At 33.7% G+C, this 22,490-nt stretch overlaps 11 protein-coding genes across 11 annotated transcripts; 6 read left to right on the forward strand and 5 right to left on the reverse strand.

The window, feature by feature from the left end:
- Positions 1-300: 300 nt before the first annotated feature.
- Positions 301-1,671, forward strand: NAEGRDRAFT_65776 (uncharacterized protein; the record flags this gene model as incomplete). Its single annotated transcript, XM_002678964.1, has 1 exon — positions 301-1,671. The coding sequence occupies one exon, from the start codon at positions 301-303 to the stop codon at positions 1,669-1,671; it is 1,371 nt and encodes a 456-aa protein (XP_002679010.1).
- Positions 1,672-1,943: 272 nt separating this feature from the next.
- On the forward strand, positions 1,944-2,501 carry NAEGRDRAFT_47905 (uncharacterized protein; the record flags this gene model as incomplete). Its single annotated transcript, XM_002678965.1, has 1 exon — positions 1,944-2,501. One exon carries the CDS (start codon positions 1,944-1,946, stop codon positions 2,499-2,501), a length of 558 nt encoding a protein of 185 aa, XP_002679011.1.
- Positions 2,502-2,829: 328 nt separating this feature from the next.
- Positions 2,830-3,599, reverse strand: NAEGRDRAFT_79189 (uncharacterized protein). The gene is made up of 2 exons (XM_002679086.1): positions 3,582-3,599; positions 2,830-3,538 (listed from the first exon to the last, which is right to left on the reverse strand). The coding sequence occupies exon 2, from the start codon at positions 3,531-3,533 to the stop codon at positions 2,859-2,861; it is 675 nt and encodes a 224-aa protein (XP_002679132.1). The 5' UTR covers positions 3,534-3,538; positions 3,582-3,599; the 3' UTR covers positions 2,830-2,858.
- A 1,119-nt stretch (positions 3,600-4,718) lies between these two features.
- On the reverse strand, positions 4,719-6,388 carry NAEGRDRAFT_79190 (WD40 repeat domain-containing protein; the record flags this gene model as incomplete). The annotated part of the gene is made up of 1 exon (XM_002679087.1): positions 4,719-6,388. The coding sequence occupies one exon, from the start codon at positions 6,386-6,388 to the stop codon at positions 4,733-4,735; it is 1,656 nt and encodes a 551-aa protein (XP_002679133.1). The 3' UTR covers positions 4,719-4,732.
- A 539-nt stretch (positions 6,389-6,927) lies between these two features.
- NAEGRDRAFT_79191 (uncharacterized protein) lies at positions 6,928-9,209 on the forward strand (the record flags this gene model as incomplete). Its single annotated transcript, XM_002678966.1, has 2 exons — positions 6,928-8,156; positions 8,216-9,209. 2 exons carry the CDS (start codon positions 6,928-6,930, stop codon positions 8,745-8,747), a joined length of 1,761 nt encoding a protein of 586 aa, XP_002679012.1. The 3' UTR covers positions 8,748-9,209.
- Positions 9,210-9,277: 68 nt separating this feature from the next.
- On the reverse strand, positions 9,278-9,751 carry NAEGRDRAFT_65781 (uncharacterized protein; the record flags this gene model as incomplete). The annotated part of the gene is made up of 1 exon (XM_002679088.1): positions 9,278-9,751. The coding sequence occupies one exon, from the start codon at positions 9,749-9,751 to the stop codon at positions 9,278-9,280; it is 474 nt and encodes a 157-aa protein (XP_002679134.1).
- A 192-nt stretch (positions 9,752-9,943) lies between these two features.
- NAEGRDRAFT_65782 (uncharacterized protein) lies at positions 9,944-12,350 on the forward strand (the record flags this gene model as incomplete). The annotated part of the gene is made up of 5 exons (XM_002678967.1): positions 9,944-10,407; positions 10,449-10,719; positions 10,780-11,021; positions 11,077-11,390; positions 11,470-12,350. The coding sequence occupies 5 exons, from the start codon at positions 9,944-9,946 to the stop codon at positions 12,348-12,350; spliced, it is 2,172 nt and encodes a 723-aa protein (XP_002679013.1).
- Positions 12,351-12,559: 209 nt separating this feature from the next.
- On the reverse strand, positions 12,560-13,492 carry NAEGRDRAFT_65783 (uncharacterized protein; the record flags this gene model as incomplete). The annotated part of the gene is made up of 1 exon (XM_002679089.1): positions 12,560-13,492. The coding sequence occupies one exon, from the start codon at positions 13,490-13,492 to the stop codon at positions 12,560-12,562; it is 933 nt and encodes a 310-aa protein (XP_002679135.1).
- Positions 13,493-14,261: 769 nt separating this feature from the next.
- On the reverse strand, positions 14,262-15,707 carry NAEGRDRAFT_1269 (uncharacterized protein; the record flags this gene model as incomplete). The annotated part of the gene is made up of 2 exons (XM_002679090.1): positions 14,262-14,987; positions 15,042-15,707. Coding segments are annotated over 2 exons (1,392 nt in total), but the record flags the coding sequence as incomplete, so codon positions are not given.
- Positions 15,708-18,791: 3,084 nt separating this feature from the next.
- NAEGRDRAFT_65785 (uncharacterized protein) lies at positions 18,792-20,039 on the forward strand (the record flags this gene model as incomplete). The annotated part of the gene is made up of 1 exon (XM_002678968.1): positions 18,792-20,039. The coding sequence occupies one exon, from the start codon at positions 18,792-18,794 to the stop codon at positions 20,037-20,039; it is 1,248 nt and encodes a 415-aa protein (XP_002679014.1).
- Positions 20,040-20,056: 17 nt separating this feature from the next.
- Positions 20,057-22,456, forward strand: NAEGRDRAFT_32442 (uncharacterized protein; the record flags this gene model as incomplete). Its single annotated transcript, XM_002678969.1, has 2 exons — positions 20,057-20,436; positions 20,575-22,456. The coding sequence occupies 2 exons, from the start codon at positions 20,057-20,059 to the stop codon at positions 22,454-22,456; spliced, it is 2,262 nt and encodes a 753-aa protein (XP_002679015.1).
- Positions 22,457-22,490: the final 34 nt, after the last annotated feature.

The raw sequence follows: 22,490 nt of genomic DNA on the forward strand, positions 1-22,490 counted from the left end.
TTGCGATATGAACGAGAGTATGATGATGATAATAGTGATGATGCTAATATGATGACATCATTTCCATACAACAATATAATATTTTAACTTTTAACATTACAATACAGATGTATTATATCTAGAAATATAGTTTGATGAGTATAAATTGAAGAAAATGCAAGTTAGGGAAAAAACTAAGAGAAAGCATGGATGCATTAATTCAATGTATCGGAATAACAATCGATTCTCTCTGGTAGTACCCTTAACTTGTCATCACTTCAACTTGTCAAACTAAACACGTAAAAAGCAGCTATCAAAAAAATGTCTAGATATTCACACAGTTTATTTCTTCTACTGCTAGTTATCATTTCTAGTTGTTTACTACTATTGACAACAACAACAGTTTTTATTCAACCAACTCATGCTTTCATTCCATCTTATTATGTCACCAAAACAACAACCGATGGTCAACTTGTTCAAGTCAATTTATTGGAAGAAGAAATTGAACGTTTCTTTAAAAAATTAGGAACCTTCCCAGGTGTGGAATTTGATGAAATACTTTCTGAATATTTCCCATCTCCTCAATATATAACCCCTGATAACTCTACTTCTGATTCTAAGATTCTCGTGAATAATATTCATGTCACTCTTCCATTAATTGAAAAACATTCTGGACCTGAGATTTTATCTAAATTTAGAGAGTTGCAACAGATTGTATTTGTTGGAAATGTTCATGATTTGGGTAAATGGTTTAATGTTGCAATGAAGAAGGATTATGAAACATTACACGTTGAATTCAATAAGGATGACATTATTTACTCAATTGACCAAACTGAAATGCCAAATAGATTGAATGCAAATTCTGGACAAAAGAGATCAACTATTTTTGATACTTTGAATTTGGAACCAGGAGTTGAACGTTTCCATGTTGCTTTCAGAAGAAAATTCCAATACATTCACAAGAATCATCTCCGTCTCCAAGCTGATGGTTTCACCTTAATGTTATGGGAAAGAAGTTCAGATCCAAATAAGAGACCATTCATTTTGAGAATGTGGCAAGAAGTTTATGATCGTTCTCACTTTGTTTATCAGAATTTTGGTGAAAGACTCGTCACTCCATATGAACATGAACAAGAGACCAATTCTCGTTTCTTCCACATGTTGAATAGAATGTACTCTCTTCATGAAAATGAGAGAGGAAATCCAAATTTTGGTATTACTGAAGATATGAATATTGGCTACACTCCAAAGAGAGTTTTAGAGAAAATGTTCCCACTCACTGAAGATGATAATAAGAAGATTAGAACTGACATGTTAAAGATTATGCAAGACAAGTTGGAATTTGCATTCCCAGTCAGTACTCAACCAGTATTTGGATTTGCTTCTGCCAAGACAATGTACTCTGCACTCATGTCAAGCTCAAATCTTGAGAGAGCTTTCTTATTCCCAATGAGTCCAGTATTTTCCTATAATAATGATCATGCTGTCATTCAAGTTTCTTATTTGATTTATCCAAAGAAGAAACAAGATGATTCAAGAGGTGATCCAGTTTCATGCCCTGCCATCATTCATATGAGTTTGAATCATATTGACAAATTTACCAAATTACACTTTTATTTCGATCTTAATAGTTGTATTAATAAGTTATTCACAGGAAATGCTAAGAGCAATTGGGTAACCATTGATATGTAAAATAGTCTAATTCTTATTTCACATCAAATCATTATAACTTGTAATAACAGCACTAGAATAGTGCTAATAATAATAATTGTGAGTGGAATAAATTAATAATTTATAGAATTATCATGATGATTTACATCAGTGTGTTGTTAACCTCATCGTACTCTATTAAAAGTTTGATGTACAGCAGCGAGACAATTATTCTCAAACAGAGGATGACAAACCAATTTTGCTCAATCTTTCAAAACAAAATACATCTTAATATACCTTATACACTTGGCATAATGATCATTCGTGATTCAACAGGAAGAAAACTACCCAGAAGATCCGAACGTATTCCCATCATTCAAGAGAGAGCAAGAAAGCAACAAGAATTCATGATGGAAATGTTCAGAAAGACAAAACATTTGTACCGACAATACAGACCCTATCCTTCCGAATTGATTGGTAAAGACAAACAAGTATTTGACACATCCACTGAGAGAAGGGATAATATAGTAACTTTTAGAGTTGAGTATGATGAGTCTTTTAATTCAGCTACAGCAATTAATGAATCACTTATTTCGAAGCTTGACATGAATGTAGCTGAATTAAGAGAGCTATTCCCTCAAGAAGAATCAGAAGAGACAGAGCCAAATAATGAGTCAACCATCAATGAAGTGGATTCATTCCAAATGCTGAATCAAGACTCAACAAGAATTCATTCCATTATTGAGTTGGCTCCCAATTCATTCAAGATTATTTATGAGGGAAAGGTTTCTTCGACTGAGGACTGTCTCTCATTCATTCAACAAAGTTACGAGGCTTGTTATGATTTGAAAGATAAAATGGTGGATGACTAAATTTTTTTTAACGCGAACCACAACAATTTTCTTATTCAATGATAGTTGGAGAAGAGGGGTGAGCTTTTACAACTCAAAATTGTTTTTATGATGAATCAATAACATATTCTAACTTACCTACATTGTCCGAGCTCTTTAATGAGGATTCAGAATATCTGACCATAATGCACTTGCTGCATTTTGTTTTTTCTTGTTCATTAAGCAATAACAAAGTAAAGATGAGGAAGGAGGAGCTTTCTCAGTAAATCTTCAAGAAACCTCACTATCCAACCTCGGAGTTAAAATCTTGCCAGCTGGCTCGTTCTAAAAATTAAATAACAGGAAATTTAAATTTTCAATATTTTAAGGTTAATTTATTTAGTTGAGTTCAGGCTTTTGATTAATGGCGACAACCTTATTTTGATACCACTTTTGCAAAGAACCTCTGTTGTTGATGTGCTTGGCGTGAACACCCTTGGAGATGATATCCTTTGAAGCTTGGAGCTTGGCAATTTGTTCAGGAGTGTAGTTAGTGAAACCATACTTTCTAGAAACGAGGACCTTTTGTCTACCTGGGAACTTGAACTTAGCTCTTCTCAAAGCTTCACAAGCAGTCTTGACGTATTGTTCCTTGGTTCTGATGGAGATCAAGATTTGACCAATATCAACTCTGGCAGTGGTACCCAATGGCTTACCGAAGGCACCTCTCATACCAGTTTGGAGACGATCCGCACCGGCACATGACAACATTTTGTTGATTCTGAGAACGTGATATGGGTGAACTCTGATTCTCAAGTGGAAACCGTCCTTGGTGGCAACCTTCAACATGTACTTGTTGGCAGCAATACGAGCAGCTTCAAGAGCTTCGTTGGTGATTTGTTCCTTTTCATCAGAGACGAGATGGACACAGTGACCGAAGAGAGTGTAGTCAGCCTTCTTTCTACCGGCATCATAAATTCTGATCTTTGGATCAGGGACACCTCTACAGAAACGAGACTTAATGTATGGCTTACCCTTTTGCCATCTGTAACATCTAGCTGGTCTTCTACCCATTTTTACTGTTAATGTAAGAGAGAACAATTCTCTAATAGTAATACAAACCTTTTGACTATTTTTTTTTCAACAATTTTTTTGGAGTGGATGACTGCAGTCTTTACAATGAAAATTTATTGGCAAAAATGCAAGGTTATTTTTACTCTCATCAAATGCAAAGAAGGAATACATTTAGAAAAATATAGGTGAAAAGAAGACATGAGAGTGAGCACTATTTATTGATCAATAGGACGAAATTCCCAGAGATGAATCTATTAGTACTTCCTCTACATTGTATTACACACTCTGATTGAACGTAAAATTCAAACTTTAACTTTATTCTAGCTGAGAAGGATTTTTGTTCTTTTGGAATTAGTTGTGATAAATCATATGATGATCATCTACAATTTGATAATTTCGGAATTGTGTTTAAACAATTAATTGGATGAGTGAGGAATTGATACGGAAATAATTGTTAAATTTTAATCACTCTTTAACCTCTTGTTTTAATAATAATTGCATAATCATGGACTTGGTTGAAAATCTCTGAATTGGTCTCAACTCATAACTAGTATTATTAGCACCACCAATAATCATTGAAGTATCCAAATTATTCTCCTCACCAAAAACTTTCCAATCCAAATGTTCATCCAAATCAGTCACACTCACATCCTTACAACACAATCTAACATTGAATGTTAATTCTTCACTATTCTCAATTTCTAAAGTGTGTAGCTCAATGAAGAAATTTCTCATTTGAATATAGAGTTGTGAAAATTCTTCATGACTGAATTTACTGACATCACTACTCGGTTGATTTAAAAACTTGAATTGAAATATAAATTCTTTCAATAACAACGATTGATTTTTTGTTAGAATTTGAAAGAGAATCTTTTCAATCTTTCCCTGTTCCAAATACATTTTCAGAGACATGACACATTCTCTAATATAATTCCTAACAAGTTTCGATTCACAAATAAAACATTGTTGATGTAAATAATCAGTCTTGTACTTTTTAAAGAATTTTTTCGGATAGATTGAATAAACGTAGAGAATGGTATGGAAAATACTCTCCAAAAATTCAATCACAACCAGTATCAAATCTACATCCTGTGGTGTAATGTTATCACTTTTAAGCATTTTTTTCAATACAATTTTTGTAATTCAAGTAGTTGCTAGATCGGTGTTATTCGAAAAAGAATATTTAGCAAAATGATTTATTAATCAACAGTTGGCTTTGGAGTGTAACTCAAATTGGTAATCATTAACATGTCCAAAATACCCTTGAGTTGACATAATTTTTCTTGTGCTTGAATTTCTTGATTAATCTTCTTTCTCAAAGTTCTCAAAAGATTATCAACCTTTTCACTCAACCCCACAACTTGGCCATAATGTTTAAGAACAATTTGTGTGAAAGGAATGAGGGAGGTGGAAAATCTAGGATCTCTAATGTGCATATTGATAAATTGTAAAACATTGGACAAACGTGTTTCATCCATAGCATTGATAGCATTCAAGGTTTCATTTCTAACTTCCAATTCGGCAATCAAACTCATAACAATGACAGGTTGCTCCTTAAACTTGGTAACGGCCTTTTGCAAAGCAAGTTTGTAATTATATTTGGAGAGTTGAGACTTGAAGTGTAATAAATTTACAGATCTTTTTCCTGGTAAGAATATTTCTTCTTGCATTTCGAAAATTTGATTTAACAAGGCACTATTGACAAAGTTCTTATAGTTTTCCTTTGTCATTTCTTCTCTATAAATATCAGCTCTTAAAACTTTTCTATCAATTCTTTGAGATTTCAAAACTCTAGCAGGTCCATTCAATCCCAAAACAATTTGTCTTTCATCTCTTGAAATGGCATTGGCCATAACTGGTCCATCAAATGAAATGTTGTGAATTTGATTATAATTTTCATCAATCTTGAAGAAACATGTTAAATTATCCAAACCACTGGTCATTAAATAATTTCCACCACCTGATGCAAGTGAAAGGGATGTAATTGTTTTCTGGTGAGATCCATGCATGGTTAACATTTCCCTTCTTTGTAAAAGATCCCAAACTTTAAAGTAATTTCCACCACAACTGTACATGATTGGAGCAGTTGGATGTTTAACAACACACTCAACTGGAGCACCATGATCGAATTGCATGACACAAGCACTATTATCTGATTCTCTTACATCCCAAACCTTAATGAGATGGTCGTAAGCACCTGTTGCAAATAAATCTGGTGAAGAAGAAATATCATTGCTGCTTTCAGTTCCATTACTAAAGATACATCCTGCCTTGATGTAATCAGAGTGTCTTGAAAACTCTCTGACCTTCTTTCCTGAAATAATGTTAAATAATCTAGCAACACCATCATCACTACCTGCTAAAATATTGTCAGAATGTTGTTGAGAGAGGAATCTAGTTAATTGTATAGCTGTATAATCATGTTCATTCTTTGAGCTTGTGAAAATAATTTTAATTGGTTGGTTCAATCTTTGTGCTGTCAATTCCTTGTCATAGGATTGAAAAAGTTTAACAACACCACTATTAGTACCAACTGCAAACAATAAACCATCTCCTGGTCTATAACTTGCACTATATAATTGAGAATCTCTTTGAAATTTAGTATATCGAATAATCTTTTTATATTCTTCATCAACTATTTGTACGGAATTTTTATGTGTGATGAGGAATTGTCGATTCCTTGTCGGATGAAATTCTATATGATTAACTAATCCAAAGTTCGAGCTATCAACAGGTGAGAACTCTGTAAAATTCTTCATTACATAGTTTTCATTTTGTGTTGTGTAGTTTCTGAGTCCATGACTCTCGTCCAATTCAATATTGGTTTGTTGTCGTGAAACTTTTTGAAGGAACATTTTTTTTTCAATTTTTGCAAGCTTTGAAATTTAATTTCTTCAACATTTTGAATGCATAATACTATTGTTGGTTTGGCATGACTATGAATTTAAAAACAATTGTTCTTTCACCATCCTGGATTCAAATCATAATTATTTAATAATTAAATAATTTAATAGTTTGTAATTATTCAAAGCTATTCCTTCTTTAAATTGTTTTATTGCAGATGACCAGTTTCTCTCCTGATGAGCAGAGATATTATAATATTGGTTATCATTCTTGAAAAACAAGTTCGGAGATTAACAGACGATGACACTTACTATTCCTCAAAACAGAACAAAAAAAACGTTTTAAAATCATAAGCGTTTTCAAAGAGAGGAGAGATTAATTGGATATTTGCTCAGCATTTTGCCAACTAACGAGGCAAGAGCAAAGATTGTAAATAGTGGAGTGTGTTCTTATCTAGAGAGAATATTTTGGAAACAGCAGTGTTGTTTGTTAATCTACAATTTTGGAAAGATAATTTATATCAAAAAACAATTTGGATTTTATATTAAGGATGAGTGAGGATATTAATAATAGCTGTCTAGATGATACTAACAAAGCAAACAAATCGGGGTTTTTTGTGAGAAAGTATAGATTTTTGGATAATAGTTCAACTAATTCACCTCCTCATCAACAACGATTGTCAACCTCTTTCAATGACTCTCTTTTATCTACCAATGAAAAGAGCTTGGTGGCCCTTTCAATCGAGAGTAGTATTTCGGAATGCATTCCAAAGAGTGAAGAAAACTCATCCGAGAGTGAATCATCATCAACAATGGAACCTCAATCCACTACATCACCTCAACAACAACCAACACCACCTAGAAAGACAGAGATACCGAAATTAAAAGGTTTTCCAGCATCGGTTTTTAAACCTAGCCCAGCAAATCATCAACCTCATCATCATTTTAATTCTGCACGGGTTCAATCAGCCTCAAGTCGATCGAGTTATGCCTCAAAAGCCAATTCAAATCCCTCAACATATTTTAGCTCACTGGGGACAGCGAGAAATAATACAGAATCAAAAGCCTCTACAACTACTGCACCCTACCCTAACAATACATCCAAACAAAGTGATCGATCCCTCGAGAGTTCACTATCTTCCACCACCTTTCAGTTTCATTCTGGGAAAAATCAGAGCCCTCCTAAAAAACCTCAATCTGCCACCACCTCGGGAAGAAAGAGTTTTAATACTGTTCAAGTTTCTTGGAAGGATGCAAGACAAACATTGAGAAATAGTTTCAGTGCCTCCTACAACACCCCTAGGTCAACAAAGAAGTATAATAGCTTCATATCGGAGGAACCACAAGATTGTACTTATGATTCGTTCATGAGTACGCCAAAACAAGCCACAACCATTTGTGGATCGGATTGTGATTCCTCAACAAATAGTATAGTAACAGCGAGCCCAATACCAAACATTCCTTCATATGATGATGTTGTAAATCATATAGAGCTTGAGAATGACCTGCAGAGTGTTGAATCCTATCAGACGGGGACAACACTCAAAGAGGGAGTTTACTGGGATCAGTCAGATTTATTGCTGAGGACTGGAATAATGGTGAGAGAACCACAGATGTCACCAAACTCTGAATACTTGTTAAATAGTACATACATGAAACTCAAAATGACTTCACCAAGAGTTTACGAAGCTTTGGTGAAACAGATTGAAATCGAAGGACCTACAGAGAGGCTACCAAACAGTCCCATTGTGAAAGAAGTGGAGAAATTCTTTTATCAAAAGTAAGTAGTAATTATCAATAACTTGAATCGTTAAATATTGAACCATTACTACTACTCAGAGAACAACCAAAAAAACAACTCGTTTATCCTCTTCTTCCACCTGTACAAGCAACTATTCCTGCTACCCCATCTTTTGAGAAACCTGGAGGTAAGGAAAGGAGAGAATCTAAAATGAGGCTCAGAGTGGAGAAGGAACTACTCAGATCCCAGCAAATGAATGAATTTAGAAACAAACAACGAATGCTATACAAGGAAGACTTGGAAATTTCTCGAGAACAAGAAATTGCCCAAAACGAAATGTTTAAAAAACAAAAACTAAGGGATTTGAAGAAAAAGATGTCTGGATCACCCTTTCTCATTGATATGGAAGCTCATGCAAAAAAGACAGAGAAGGAAATAAAGAGAGCAGCTAAAATCAAGGAGAAACTAAGAGTGATGGAAAATAAGAAGAAGGAAGATTTACGAAAGTGTGAACTCATTGAACGAATAATAGAGAAGACCAAGGAGGACATTCACACCACTAGGAGAAATCTTATTGAGCACGAGAGGGAAATGAAAGTTATTATGAGTAGTACGAGATTAAACAAATGATTAGCTTGCATTCAATTAAAAAAAATGGAAATTCGTTCCTTATATTGCTCTCTCTTAATGGACAAGAGAAGTACTGGTCATTTCAAGAAACCAAACTCTTCTGATCTAATTCGAAAATGTTTAAAAATTGGAAAGGAATGTGGTTTGAACATTGAGATATTGCCATCCAATGAAAGAGTACACAATCATTTGAGTGGAATGATATCCAACCGTTTCTCCCTAAAATCCATTCTAACAATTAGAGTTTTAAATGGAAATTCCTATTCACACTTTTATAAGGCACTGCTGAAACAATTCAAAGGGTTGAAGGTTATGGTTGTGTTTGATGTGAAGAATTTGAAACTCTTGCAGGAGTTTGTCTCTTGCAATAATAGCAGTGTAAAATATTGTGGATTTGCTTCTATCACAAATAATTCAAATCGAATAGATGAATAAATAAGATTAATAGATCTCTATTATTTTAACTGAAATAGTTCTTAATATTTCATTGAGAATTTAGTTATTCTATAACTATTATTGAGAATAAATTATTATTGAGATAATTTATTCTTGATATCAGCTTTCCATTCATTGAGCATTTCTTCAGAATTTCCTTCAGCTTGATCACCTTCTCTACATTCAACAAATGGACTCTTAATGGCACTCAATAACGTTTTGACATTTCTTGAAGCTTGTTGATAAGTTTCAGCATAATTTGAATTTCCATTTCCGAGAATTGAATATTCAAAATTTTCATGATTAAACAATTTACTAGCTGATGCACCAGTCATCCAATAGTGAAAATCAGTCATGGCATCTGGTGGTGATCCTTCAATTGATGTGCTAATAATGAAGAGGAACAAACTCTTCTTCTCCAATTTTTCATCATTTAAATACTTTTCAAAATTTTCGATAGAATCCACAACACTTGATGATAATTGATCATTCAATTCAGTGGCCAAATATTCCGAAGTACCTGATTGTGAAGCATAGAGAATGTAAATAGTGTCAATATTTTGCGCCATTTTTTTCAAGTTGACTTCCATTGGATTCTTATTCCAACACTATAAAGATTCTTTCAATTTTGAATTTTCTTATTACATACGTTTATCATTATTTCGATTAATCTCTTCAATTAATAACAAGTTTTCTTTTCCGATAATTTTCTCAAACTCTGATGAAAAGAAAATCTTGATGAAAAAATCATTTTCAAAAAAATGGAAAAGAATTGGAGTGAAACTTCGCTCGAGGATGGGCAGAATATAATACCATCGGATCAAGATATTCGGGTGGTGGAGAATTATTTTCAAAATGATAATAGTGCTGGTGAAGGAGCTAATCTTGTTGTTGGAGGTGCTGGAGAAGATAATAATTTGGAAATTACAAATCAGCAACAACATCATCATCATGTGATCAATCCGGGAACAACAATAACACCACCAACCTATTCAAATTTACAACATTATTTATTTCTATCACTTCCATTATGTAGTATTCAATTAAATAATTTACCAGATAATTTCGGAGGTATTTCACCAGTTACACAAAGTTTTACTAGTTCTTCCTCAGAATTTGAACAGAATAGACTCACTTTTAATGATGCTAATAGGGAAGTTGCAATTTATAATAGCAAAAAGTTCATGTTATTTCCATTGATGAAGGGTGATATTATTACAAAAAGGTAGAGTACATTAATTTTGTAATGATTAATAATTTCTCAAGACTTCCAACACTAGTTGACTTGAAGGGATTAATGCCAACTGCTGCAAAATCATCGAGTAAGAGAACCTTCTTTGCCATGCTGTATGAACAGAGAAGATTGGTCATATTTTCAGTTATTTCATCAGATTCTTCTAAACCACATAGCGCAGAATATTTCACTCACTTTGATTTGATGGAGAAAAAAACTAGACCAAATATTATTTTGGATTTTCATTGGATTTCAGATTCTTATTTATTAGTTGTGTCGACATACTCAATTGATTTTATTAGTGTATGTATTTTAGTGATTGAAATATTGGATTGATTTATAATTTGGAATTATTGGAAATAGGTTAAGGAAAAACACAAACCTGTAAAGACCTTGAAATCAATTTATGAGAATATTCGGTTCTGTAAATTCTCGCCAATTGATAACTTGTTGGTATTAGCTTTGGAGGGTAAAAATACAGCTCTCTATCCTTACATTATTACTCCAAGTGGCCAAATGAACAAATTGACAAAAGTTGAGCTAACAGAACTCAATATCGGAGATCATAAACCAATCAAGAGCTCTGAAACTTTCCTCGTTTCAATGTATGTAGTATAATTTGAGATGAATCATTTTTGACATTCTATTTCAATACAACAGGTATGGTCGTTGCTGTCTCGTTTGCATATGCTCAGCCAATCATGAAATGCATATCTTCAAGTACAAGCCACAAAATGTTCAAGCTTTTGTACAACAAAGAATTTTCAATTTATTCTCTGGATCAAACATTGCATTGAATGTTGTTGATTCTCTCTTAATTGTTCACAACTTGGATGATAAAACCTCAACTGCCTATGATGTTTTCACAAAACAAGATTACCCAGTCTCTCCTCCTCTTTCCATTTCTCCACATTATACTGTTAAGGATACACTGACACAGGCTGATATGCAAGTTGATGCTACTGATAGATTATGTAAGTATACGATTGGATTTATTTCCATATTGAGTCACTTTTGTAATTATATTATTAATTTAACATTATGTTGAAATAGACAAATCCGATTCTTGGACCTACTGGTATCCAAATTATATCCTCGATAAGGAATTGGGTTATGTTTTCGAGCTTAAACTTTCCATCTCTCACATGCCAATCAATATGAGAAATAGAAAGGATTCTATAAAATTCCTATTCAGAAGAGTTAACAGTAAGGCTTTGCTCTTGACAACACTGAGAACTTTTATTGAATCTAAGAGTGAGGAGTTGAAGACTATATCAGAAATTTTAGAACTTGTTAACAAGTATTATTGGAATCAATTAGTTAAACTTGAAACTGAAAAACAGGAAAAGTTTAGTGAAAAATTGAAACGTCTTTCCGTATTTACCAAACCTAAAGCTTTGGAATTTGTAGATATTAACATGCTCACAGAAATTGAAGAAGGTGATGAAATGCAAGAAACACAAATTAATACCATTGGTTATCCAATAATTATGCAATCAGACATGTACAAATTTGTATTTGTTCCAATTGATGAAGCAGGATCTCTATCTACCATAGAGCTAGTCTCAGTTTTGGTTGAATATGTCAGAGGACTGAAGAAGAGTAATGTGCCAGTTCACAATTTTATTCAAAAGTTGCTCATTGAACTGCTGGTGAAGGATAATAATTTTTCAATGTTGCATCAATTGATCCAATTCAAGGTCATTGGCGATAGTCAATTGACTGCATTGCAAATGTTGCACATTTCCGAAAAGTATCCTCCAGCTTATCAAATTTCCCTTGATATTCTAAAGAGATTGAATGATTATGATTTGTTGTGTGAAGTTCTCCTTTCAAGGAAGGATGTTTCCAGAGTTTTAGAATTAATGATGGAAAATAGTGAAAAGCATCCATTCAAAATTTCCTACGCTCAAGTATTTGAAGCTGGTAAGTAGTGTTAAATAATAATTCAATAATTAATTTCACACAATTCAATACAGCTGTCTCCCAAAATAATCCAACTCTTTTCTATACCACTTATGAAATTTTGCAAAGAATTAACTTGAAACAAAGAAAAACCCTCCTCTTCTCACCTGAAGACAAATGCAAAGAGTATGATGATCTCTACGCTAAACTATTTGTCAATGTAAAATAAAACTACTATTTATACTAATACTCTGGAATGCTCTTTCGTTTCAGTATCATATTTGATCATGGCAATTTCCTTACTTTTTGGATAGTTGCCAGAGGTGAAACTCAAACAGTTACCCACAATTGAGGAGCAGTACACACCTTTCGAGGAATCCACTGAGCTATGGAAGTGTCCATGGAATGTGGCAGCTGGTTCATGCTTTTCAATAAATCTTCTAAGTGCAATTGATCCACAATGGAAATCACTGATATTATCACAGCATGTATCTTTTGGAGGCATGTGACAGATCCATATTTGATTCTTACAATTTTCTTTAGAAAATGAATACCTCTCCTCAATTCTTTCCAATTCTCTTTCAATAGAAAAGGCCTTCACCAATTCACTATCATTTACATCAAATTTGAAATGATAAAATCCTTCCTTTCCTCTAAAATGTGAATCCTCACTTGGATTCTCCTCCAACAATTGTCGAGTATTTGCATATTCATTATTGAGAATAATATCATGGAGTTGCTGAGCATCAAAAGTAGTATATCCTTTCGTTCTTATCACATAAGAATCAACATTCTGAGCCAAAGTATCCTTCACATCCTTTGTATCAAATCTCTCAAAATCCTTCTTATGTCCCTTCATGAAAACAATCGATGAGTAGGCCATTATTTCCAAATCATCATTCACTCTCATCATTTCATTATACAACACTACAATATTTGTCTCTTTTGTTTTTTCCTTCATAAACTCAACATCGGAATATAAATCAGCATTTCCAAAGCAAACATACACCTTTCCATGCTTGAATTGCTTCAATATTGGAAGTAGTTTGTCCTCAAAATAGACTCGATGCTTATCAATTCCCTTGTTACTATCGAGATGGGAATATTCATCTAAATTGGATTCCTTCTTATTCTTCAAATATAAATCACCTCCGATAATAACAGCATCCATCTGATGATCATTTGCATAATTGATCAATTTTTGATATTGGGTAAGATTGCCGTGTAGATCTGAGGAGAAGAGTAATTTCATTTTTTTTGAATTGATTTTTAAAATATTCTTTACAATGATTGTAATGTTCCATGTTCACAAGTTTATTAGTGACCGGTATTTAAATAGTTTGTAAATTTTAAATTGTAGGAGGGTTTACATTTTCGAAAGATTCAAATGCTACAATTTCATCCATAACAAGCCAATAAAATGTAATACCAAAGAAATCTCTCATTTTCCTCTTCTTATTGTCATTTCTTACAGCAATATAGAAAACTGTGGCAACTGCTTGTCTTGGAAATACTTTACTCTCATAGTCGTCCAATACTTCAACTGCCTTGTCATGATAATATTTGGTGAAATGTTTAACAATTTCACTAATTTCCAATTTTAGTTTGTAATGGTTCTTTCCACATCTGACCTCTAATTCCTTTGTATTGAAAAATCCTCCTAATAATTCAACTTCTGATGAGACAAAGTATTGTTGCATGAGCTTTCTCAAATCTGATTTGTACTCTTCATAAATTTCTAATGCTGCATTGTAGGCGTGCATTATATTTTCATCAAAATAATCCCAGTCGTCATCTATGAGCATTGTTTTGAGATTAGGAAGTTTGATAAAGACAGCATCTAAAATTTCAAGATGAGGATCCAGTTTTATCTCTTGAATAGAATCTAGAATGCCAAGCTTTTTTCCGTGAACTGTTTTTTCAAAAAAGACAGCCTTATCATAAATACTTCCAATAACATCTTCAGAGTGATATGTTTTCTTACCAAAAACTCTTGGCATATAGTGAGGTCTACTGTTGGAGAAAAGTTCAGTAGGAAGTGGTTTTCTGACACCAGTTTTGGCATAGTCAACTTGATAACTGTGGTGTTTGGCCAATTTCAAACAAGGTTCACTTCTTAGCCCATCCCCCTCCTTATCGTAATGTTCCAAATGCAAGAATGCAACAACACCAAGGTTGTCATTAATAATGTACTCTGTTAAGAATTCTCTAATAACTCGATAGTCACATCCGTCGTGCTTTTCTTCAGGTGGAAGTCCCTCATAATTCATTGGGGGATATTCCTCAAAATTAACTAGGAGTGGATCCCAAAATACTTGGAAAAAGTCGCCGTCATAGTCGCCTCCACTCATTTTGTTAGCTGCAGGTCTATTGCCTTTTTGGCTGAATACAATTACATCTCTAAGGTGTGATAATTTGCTAATCTTTTCTGGATCTGTAACAGCTTTGAACTTTCTAATGTCACCAGGGTGAAGGCATGGTGATCTTGTAATTGCTACAGTTCCACTCAAAGTGCCACCATTCACAAAACAATTGTCATCATAAAGATCAGAGTCAGAGTTTTCCAATTCAGAAAGTTGGATAAATACTTCATCCTCTTCCAACACTCCATAAAAGTCCACAACTCCCATCAATAAAAGAGCCTTGTCAAGAATAATTCTACCATTCTTGAGATCATTCAATCTGTTTCTGATCAAACTATCCTTGATATTGCAAAATACTGGTTCTATTTGGTAAAAGAATTTAATGTCCTCTCCCGATTGCACAACTTTAGAAAAGTCGTATTGAGAATCCAAATAGTTGAGAGAGGCCACTTTCTTCATATTCTTTCCAACGATATTATCTTGTGATTTTCTCAACACTCTCCTCATATACTTCTTATCATTAAATAACTTTTTGATTTCTTCAAGATCTCTATCGAGTAGTTGTAAAAATACCGAATCTGATACCTTATTGGAACTCAATAAAGCAATCAATTGTCTATTCAAACTAGCAAATCTATTTCTTTTCGAGTAAGTAATCAGTTCAAACTCGCTACTGGAGGAATCTATGAACTTTTCCTGACTCTTAGATAGGAGAAGATCCAAATCTGAATATAAATGAATATCAGGATCTACAACAACAACTCCCTTCAACCCTCCCATACGAAATTGGAATGCTGATGGTATGTATTCTTTGCCAGCAAATGAGATTTGGAATTTCTTGGTTAATTCTACAGCAAATTCTAGTGATATTCTTCCTACACCATCTGTAAACACATAATTGTTTCTGGTAATGTCTGGAATAATTTCATACTCTTTTGAGATGCCTTCATACGTGTGTGAAAAGCATTGTCCAATTCTTGCTGCATACCTTGCTTTAACTTTGATATGAGAAAAATTACCAAGAGAATTGATAATATTTCTTGGGGTGAAACTTCCATTCGAATAAACGAACCAAGAACTGGAACATTGTTAGAAATGTTTGAAATAATATAAGACGTACCTGTGGGCTCTAAGTTGACTGGTAGAATAAGCAAGCATTTCATATTTTCTGTTAAAAACTAGAAGGCCCTTCTTTAGCACAATCTCAATTCTCTCATGCAAGTTTGTAAATTTTTCAGCACTAAGTTTATGAAGATCTTCATCGCAGAATGTGATTCTCAAAAAGTGATCTTCATTCTTTTCCTTATATTTTCTCAAAACTCTATTACCACCCTCAACTGATTTGTCAAAAAATCTCCAACCTGTTGGTGTAATCATTACTTTACGAATATTGAAAAAGTTTGTATCAAAATCAATGAATGCCGTGTCATTATGTTTCAATTTTTGATCAGCTAACCGTTGATTGAAATGTTCTAGGAATTCAGATGGATAGATGTTTTTCTCATTCAATACTTCTCTCATGGCACGGTCAACCATTTCATAGTCATGATCTTTGTTAATATATCTTGTAATAGTGTCCACTATTGCTTCCAATCTTTCTCTATTGTGTAGAATTCCTGGTATCTTAGTATCTAAGCAAAACAGCAAATATACTGTATTGAAGGAAAAATTATGAAACAATGGAAAGTCCAAGCTTTCATCATATTGGAATGTATCGATTTGCTTCCTTTTGATTTTCTTATCTCTCATTACCAAAGGATATGGATAATTATGACCCTTCAGTAGGGAACTCACATCAGATGAAACAGTGAGCAGTAGAGATCTACCCCATCTGAAATTGTTCAACCACATGGATGATATGCTATCTTGTTGTGAATAGTCAGGAGCTGCCATTCTTGTACGAAATGCTTCATCAGGCCTCTTACGGTAGATGAATGGCACATTTCTAAGTTCAATGGCTAATTCTGTGACACCAACAATAACACGTCTCACATTCTCTCGCTTAATGTCCATCCAATAGTCATGATTAGAGTTGAATGTTGCTTGTAATTTAATATCACCAGTTGCAGACCAGTATACTAATGATACCTTTCTCTCCAATAATCCATGTCCTACTTGTTCCTTATTTACACATAAAAATGTTTCATGCTTATTGTCATCAAAATTACCAATCTCCATATTTATCCAGTTTAACTCCACTGACCCATACTCCACTAAATCATTGGGTTTTTCAGATTTGGTTGTTGATTTTGATGATGTTACACTTTCTTCAATTATTACAGGTGGTCCAATAATCTGCACAGGTTGTTTCTTCTTTTCTTTGGCCTTATCCTTCTTTTGAGTTGGTTCCTTCTTTTCCTTTGGTTTTAGACTGGGAAAGTTATTTTCATTATCAAGGGCCACAGGTTTTGGTGGCTGATTGACAATTACAGGTTGATGAATATTGGTAACTGGTGGATTGTGAATTCTATCATTATCATTCCTCCTATAATTGTTATTTCCTCCTTTATAATTATTATTGTCTCCTCTTTGCTCTTTATATTCTCGATTATTATTATTTCCTGAATATTCCCTATGCTTACTCGATTTATCATTGTTATCATTGAAATTATTATTATTATTGTAATTATTATTTCCTCTATATTCTCTATTGTTGTTGCCATTACGCGAGTATCTATCATTATTATCATTGTAATTCTTCTGATAATTATTATTGTAATTGTAATTATTATTTTGATAATAGCGATTAGGAGGAGGCTTCTTGCTATTATCATAACTGCTACCATTACTCGGATTGATTAAATCACCAGTAGTATTATTAATTATATAATTTCTCGCTTTGTTTTGTTGATAAAAAGCCTTTTTCTGAGATGATTCGGAAACATGTTCCTCTGAATCATTAATTATTAATTCCTCTTCATTATGATGAGAACTACTACTACTACTACTACTTGCTCCACCATTCCTAGTACTACTTGCTCCTCTATAAATCTGATAATGTTGCTGATTTGTCTTTTGATTGGGATTAAACATTTTTTTTATCTATTGAGCTTCAATTATCTTGTTGTTTCTTTGTCTTTGGATTATTGGACTAACGATATCATTTGTTTGGTTGATGTACAGTGTGGTAATTTGGATTTGTAAATCTTATAACAATGAGACAACAAGCTGAAATAAATAATCACTCGATTTACTCCTTACCAAAGATTATTGAGTATAACAGTATAAGGGAGAGGTGGGAATGATGCAGTGTAAGTTATTTCTTCTTTGGAGTTTGGTTCTTTTTCATTCAACTTGATATTCGAATAATTGTTTGAGTCCTCAATACCATAACACATGGAAGAGAATTGCTTATTTATGTCACCAGTAACACAATGATGACAGCAAGGTGGCTTTGAACTTAATGCAATTGCTTGTTGATGTGTTTTGAAGCTATGGGAGTACTTGTAATCTCAAAATGGTACCTAACCCTAAATGGAAAAGATTGCAAAAAAGTGTTTTCTTATTTCTAAAAACAACTAATAAAGGACAACTGTTGATTATCTCCAACAATAATTGCGAGGAAGTTACGTTTGTTGCAACAATCAAGAAACATCAATCTCAAAAACAAACTAGAAAAAACAACAGAGAATGTCACTCACTGTTTATTCGAAACCATCATCATTATTCGAAATTAATGAAATACTTAATACAGTTTCCTCCCTTTATGCTTCATCTTTAAATTCTACAACTAACACCTCAATGATACCATGTGATTTGCGGATTTTTGAAATGTCATACCTCTCAACAAAACCCAACATGACAGCACAAGATTATAACAATATTTGCCCCGACACAATATTCGTTCCAATAGTTGCATGGATTGAAATTGCAATCTTCATTCCCTTATTTCTTCTCTCATTTATTGGAATTATTTGGAAGAGAAAAAGTGGACACATACAGGCGAGGAATCTCTCTTGTCTAATTCCCATACTCATTGCTTCCTTTTTCTCAACCATCTTCCCATCATTGAGGTGGGCCTTAGGGAGAGATCTCTTTCCGTGTGGTGTTTTAATTTTTATATTATTTCACACGTCGTGGGCAATGATTCTACCGCCAATACTTAATATGTTTTCCTTTATTGTGAGACATGCCTTGTACAGGTTATTGACTGGGAATTTTAAGGATTTGAGTGATCAGTTGGGAATGGATAGGAATTCATTAAAATTAGATGTTAAAAAACTTTCGAATACGATGGAGGAAATGCAACACGCAGCCGAGTCGGTCATGCAAAATTCGACATCGATAGGATCTGTCAGCACTTTGCAATCAAATTCCGATCTAACAGCCACAAAAAGCAAATCAAAAAGTGCTGATTTAGTGAGTACTATTGGCTCTTTGGATTTTACTCCAAATGAAGTGAGATTATTCAAATTTTACAAGTTTTTATTAAGTGCCAAATTTCGAGTACTGACCTATTTGATTTGTTTTGTGATTCACATATCGTTGTGGTTGATTTTGGGCTTAATTCAATTGACCAATCCTGAGTCTGCCTCTCCATATTACAATACTGGAATTAACAATTTTTTTGGAGCTTGTACGATGCATTCAGGAACAGTGGCAGTTTTCTGTGGATTATTTGCATCTTACTTGGCTGCTCTGGTTGTCCTGCTCTTGATTTCCTTCTTCTTGGAGAAGGATACATGGGGAATCAAAATAGAAACTTCAGTAATGAGCATTCTCCTCCTCATTGCTGTCATTAATTATCTTGTCTGTCCATACATTACCATTATAAGAACTTATACTGATTATTTCTTTCCGTATGGTCAATCGATGGTTATGTATTCCATCATTCAACTCTTTGTTTTTGTAACCATTCCACTGTGCAGATCCATAAAAGGAGATGGGATATTTCCAGAGGAAATTGCTTCCACAATGTTCGAAAGAATTCTCCTCAATAAGGAAACTTTCAAAATAGCCCTCGATTTCAGCAGGAGATCCTACTGTTCAGAACCAGTCCTATGTTTCGACAATATTGAAAATTATAAGAAAGCTCGAAGAAAATCAAACAAGCTCAAAATTGCACTTCACATTCTCAATACCCATCTGAAGAAAGGTGCTCCACTCGAGTTGAATATTGACAAGATTGAGGAACGATTCAAATCACTCCAAGAGAACATTTCCAATCAGGATGAGAAGAAAATTGATGAAGAAGTTGGATTGTTGAGAATTCACTGTTTACAAGACATGTCTGAAATGATGTATCGATTGATTTTGAGTGATAAGGTAGTTAAAGAGGTGGCAATGATGAATTCTGGTAAAATTCCAGTGGATTCACTAAATTCACCAGTTTCGTCTGAACTTTCTAATGTTTAATTTTGAGATTGAACAAAATGTCACAAAGTGCCAACTTAAGAAAGTGTACCAGAAATGTTTCAATTTGTGGTGAATACGCGAGCGGAAAATCGACTCTCGCCCAATTACTAATCAACCATGATTTAACAAACAATGTAAAAACACAAATTCTATTCGAAAGTACTTTCCAATCACAATTATATTCTACAAGTAAAAAATTAAATTCCTCTGATCATCAAGAATATTCCATCAATTTATTGGATTGTCCTGGTAGGTTAGAATTAGTCTCCCAAGTCAGCACAAGTTTCAGATTGACCGATAGTTGCATAATGTTATTCGATTCCACTTCAAAACTGGGGAAATATACAGAATTAATTACGAGACAAATTTCACAAGAGAATATTCCTCTTCTTATAATGTTAAACAAATTGGACGACTTGTTGATGGATTGCGATTTTAGTTTGGAAGAAATTTACAAATTATTATTGAAAATTATTGATTCGGTCAACTTGATGATTAGTACAAGTTGTAGTGATGTGAGTGGTGGTAAATTGAGTTTGGAAAATGTGGTGTTTGGATCTGTCAAGCAGGGATGGGCATTTACATTGAAAGATTTTGCCAAGTTTTATTCGAAACAATTAGGAATGAATCAAGAAGAATTGGTAGAGAAATTGTGGGGTGATTATTATTATGACACAGAAAATGGCCAATGGATGAATCAATCGAATGAAAATGTATTAGAAAGGGGGTTCTGTCAATTTATTTTGAAACCTATTCGAAATGTCTTATTGGCTTGTGGCGATTCACATTTTCATCAAGTAGAAGAATTGCTAAATCCTTTTGGAGTAACTCTTTCAGAATATGATGACCATTCAAAGAAAGAATTAACCAATTCAATCATCATGCAGAAATGGTTGCCAGCCAGTGATTCAATCCATGACTTGATTTGTAATAGTTTACCTTCTCCTGAAATGGCTCAACAATACAGAGCTCAAAATCTCTATTCTGGTTTACTTTCCGATAAATTTGGGTCAGCAATCAAGAATTGTGATCCAAATGGTCCTTTAATGATTCACATTTCTTCAAACAACATTGTAAATGGAAAGATTTATGCAGTGGGTAGAATATTTTCAGGATCTTTGAAATCAGACACATTAATTAGAATATTTTATTCAAAGGATGTATTTGAGGAAAAAGTGCTTGGTGGAATGGTAAATTTCAATGGTTTACTTGTTGAACCAATTGAAGAGGCAAGTTGTGAATTCAATTCGATTGTTGGACTGGTTGGAATTGAAAAGTATCTAACAAACAAGGGAGCTACCATTACTGAGAGCACAGAATTGGAAGCTAAATCATTTACTAGTGTGAATTCTCTCAATTTTCCAAAGATTAATATTTATGTGGAACCTAAAAAACAAGTTAATCTTCCTAAAATCATCAAAGGAATGGAACTGATTGCCAAATGTGATTCTTCAATTTCCCTATCTTTGGATGAAGAAACTGGAGAGAAAATACTAACAATATTGACTGAATCTCATTTGAATTCAGTGCTAGATCAATTCCAACAACTATATCCAAATATTGAACTTGAATTGTCTGAACCAATATTAAAATATCAAGAAACTGTAACAACTGAATCAGCCAATATAACGTTTGTGAAAACTCCAAACAAGCACAATAGATTATGGCTCACAGCTAAAACTCTCCAAGAAGAGATATCCAATTATATTGAATCAGGAAAATTACCAGAAGATTCTACGGAAAGAGCCAGAGTATTGAACGAGAGGTTTGGATGGGATCCTCTGGATGCCAGAAAGATTTGGTCATTCGGTAGAGATACTACTAGAAATATTGGAGCCAATGCAAATGCATTCGTCGATCAGACAAAAGGAGTTCAATACTTGAATGAGATTAGGGATTCGATTTGTCTTGGTTTCCATATTGCTGCACAAGAAGGTCCTTTATGCAATGAATTAATGCGAGGTGTTCGTTTCAATCTCAAAGATGTGACCCTGCATTGTGATGCTCTTCGTAGATCAACTGGGCAAATATCATCAGTAGCAAAGAGAGGTTGTTACGCCTCCATGTTAGATGCACAACCAACCCTAATGGAACCAACATTATTAATGGAATTTAAATGTGGACAATCTCAATTGGGAACTCTCTTTTCAATTCTCAATGAAAGGAGAGGAATTGTGTTGGAACAGGAAAATTTCAAATCTTCAACCTTTGGAAAAGCTTATTTACCAGTTTCGGAATCGTTCGGAGTTGTGGACCATTTGAATAAGCTAAATATTTCTTCTCAATTCATTTTCGATCATTGGAAACCAATTACTGCAAACTCAACTCGATTATTAGAAATTGTGAATAGAATTCGTCTCAGAAAAGGACTGCCCGAACAAGTTCCCACCTACACCGAACTAGTAGATAAATTATAACTCTGCCTACAGTTTCATCACAGGAATCTAGGAA

The sequence above is a fragment of the Naegleria gruberi genome (genome assembly GCF_000004985.1).
Source record: "Naegleria gruberi genomic scaffold NAEGRscaffold_15, whole genome shotgun sequence".
Taxonomy (NCBI): domain Eukaryota; phylum Heterolobosea; class Eutetramitea; order Acrasida; family Naegleriidae; genus Naegleria; species Naegleria gruberi.

Coding starts and splice junctions, on each gene's coding strand:
- NAEGRDRAFT_79189 (XM_002679086.1), bottom strand. CDS start 3,533: ATGGGTAGAAGACCAGCTAGATGTTACAGATGGCAAAAGGGTAAGCCA.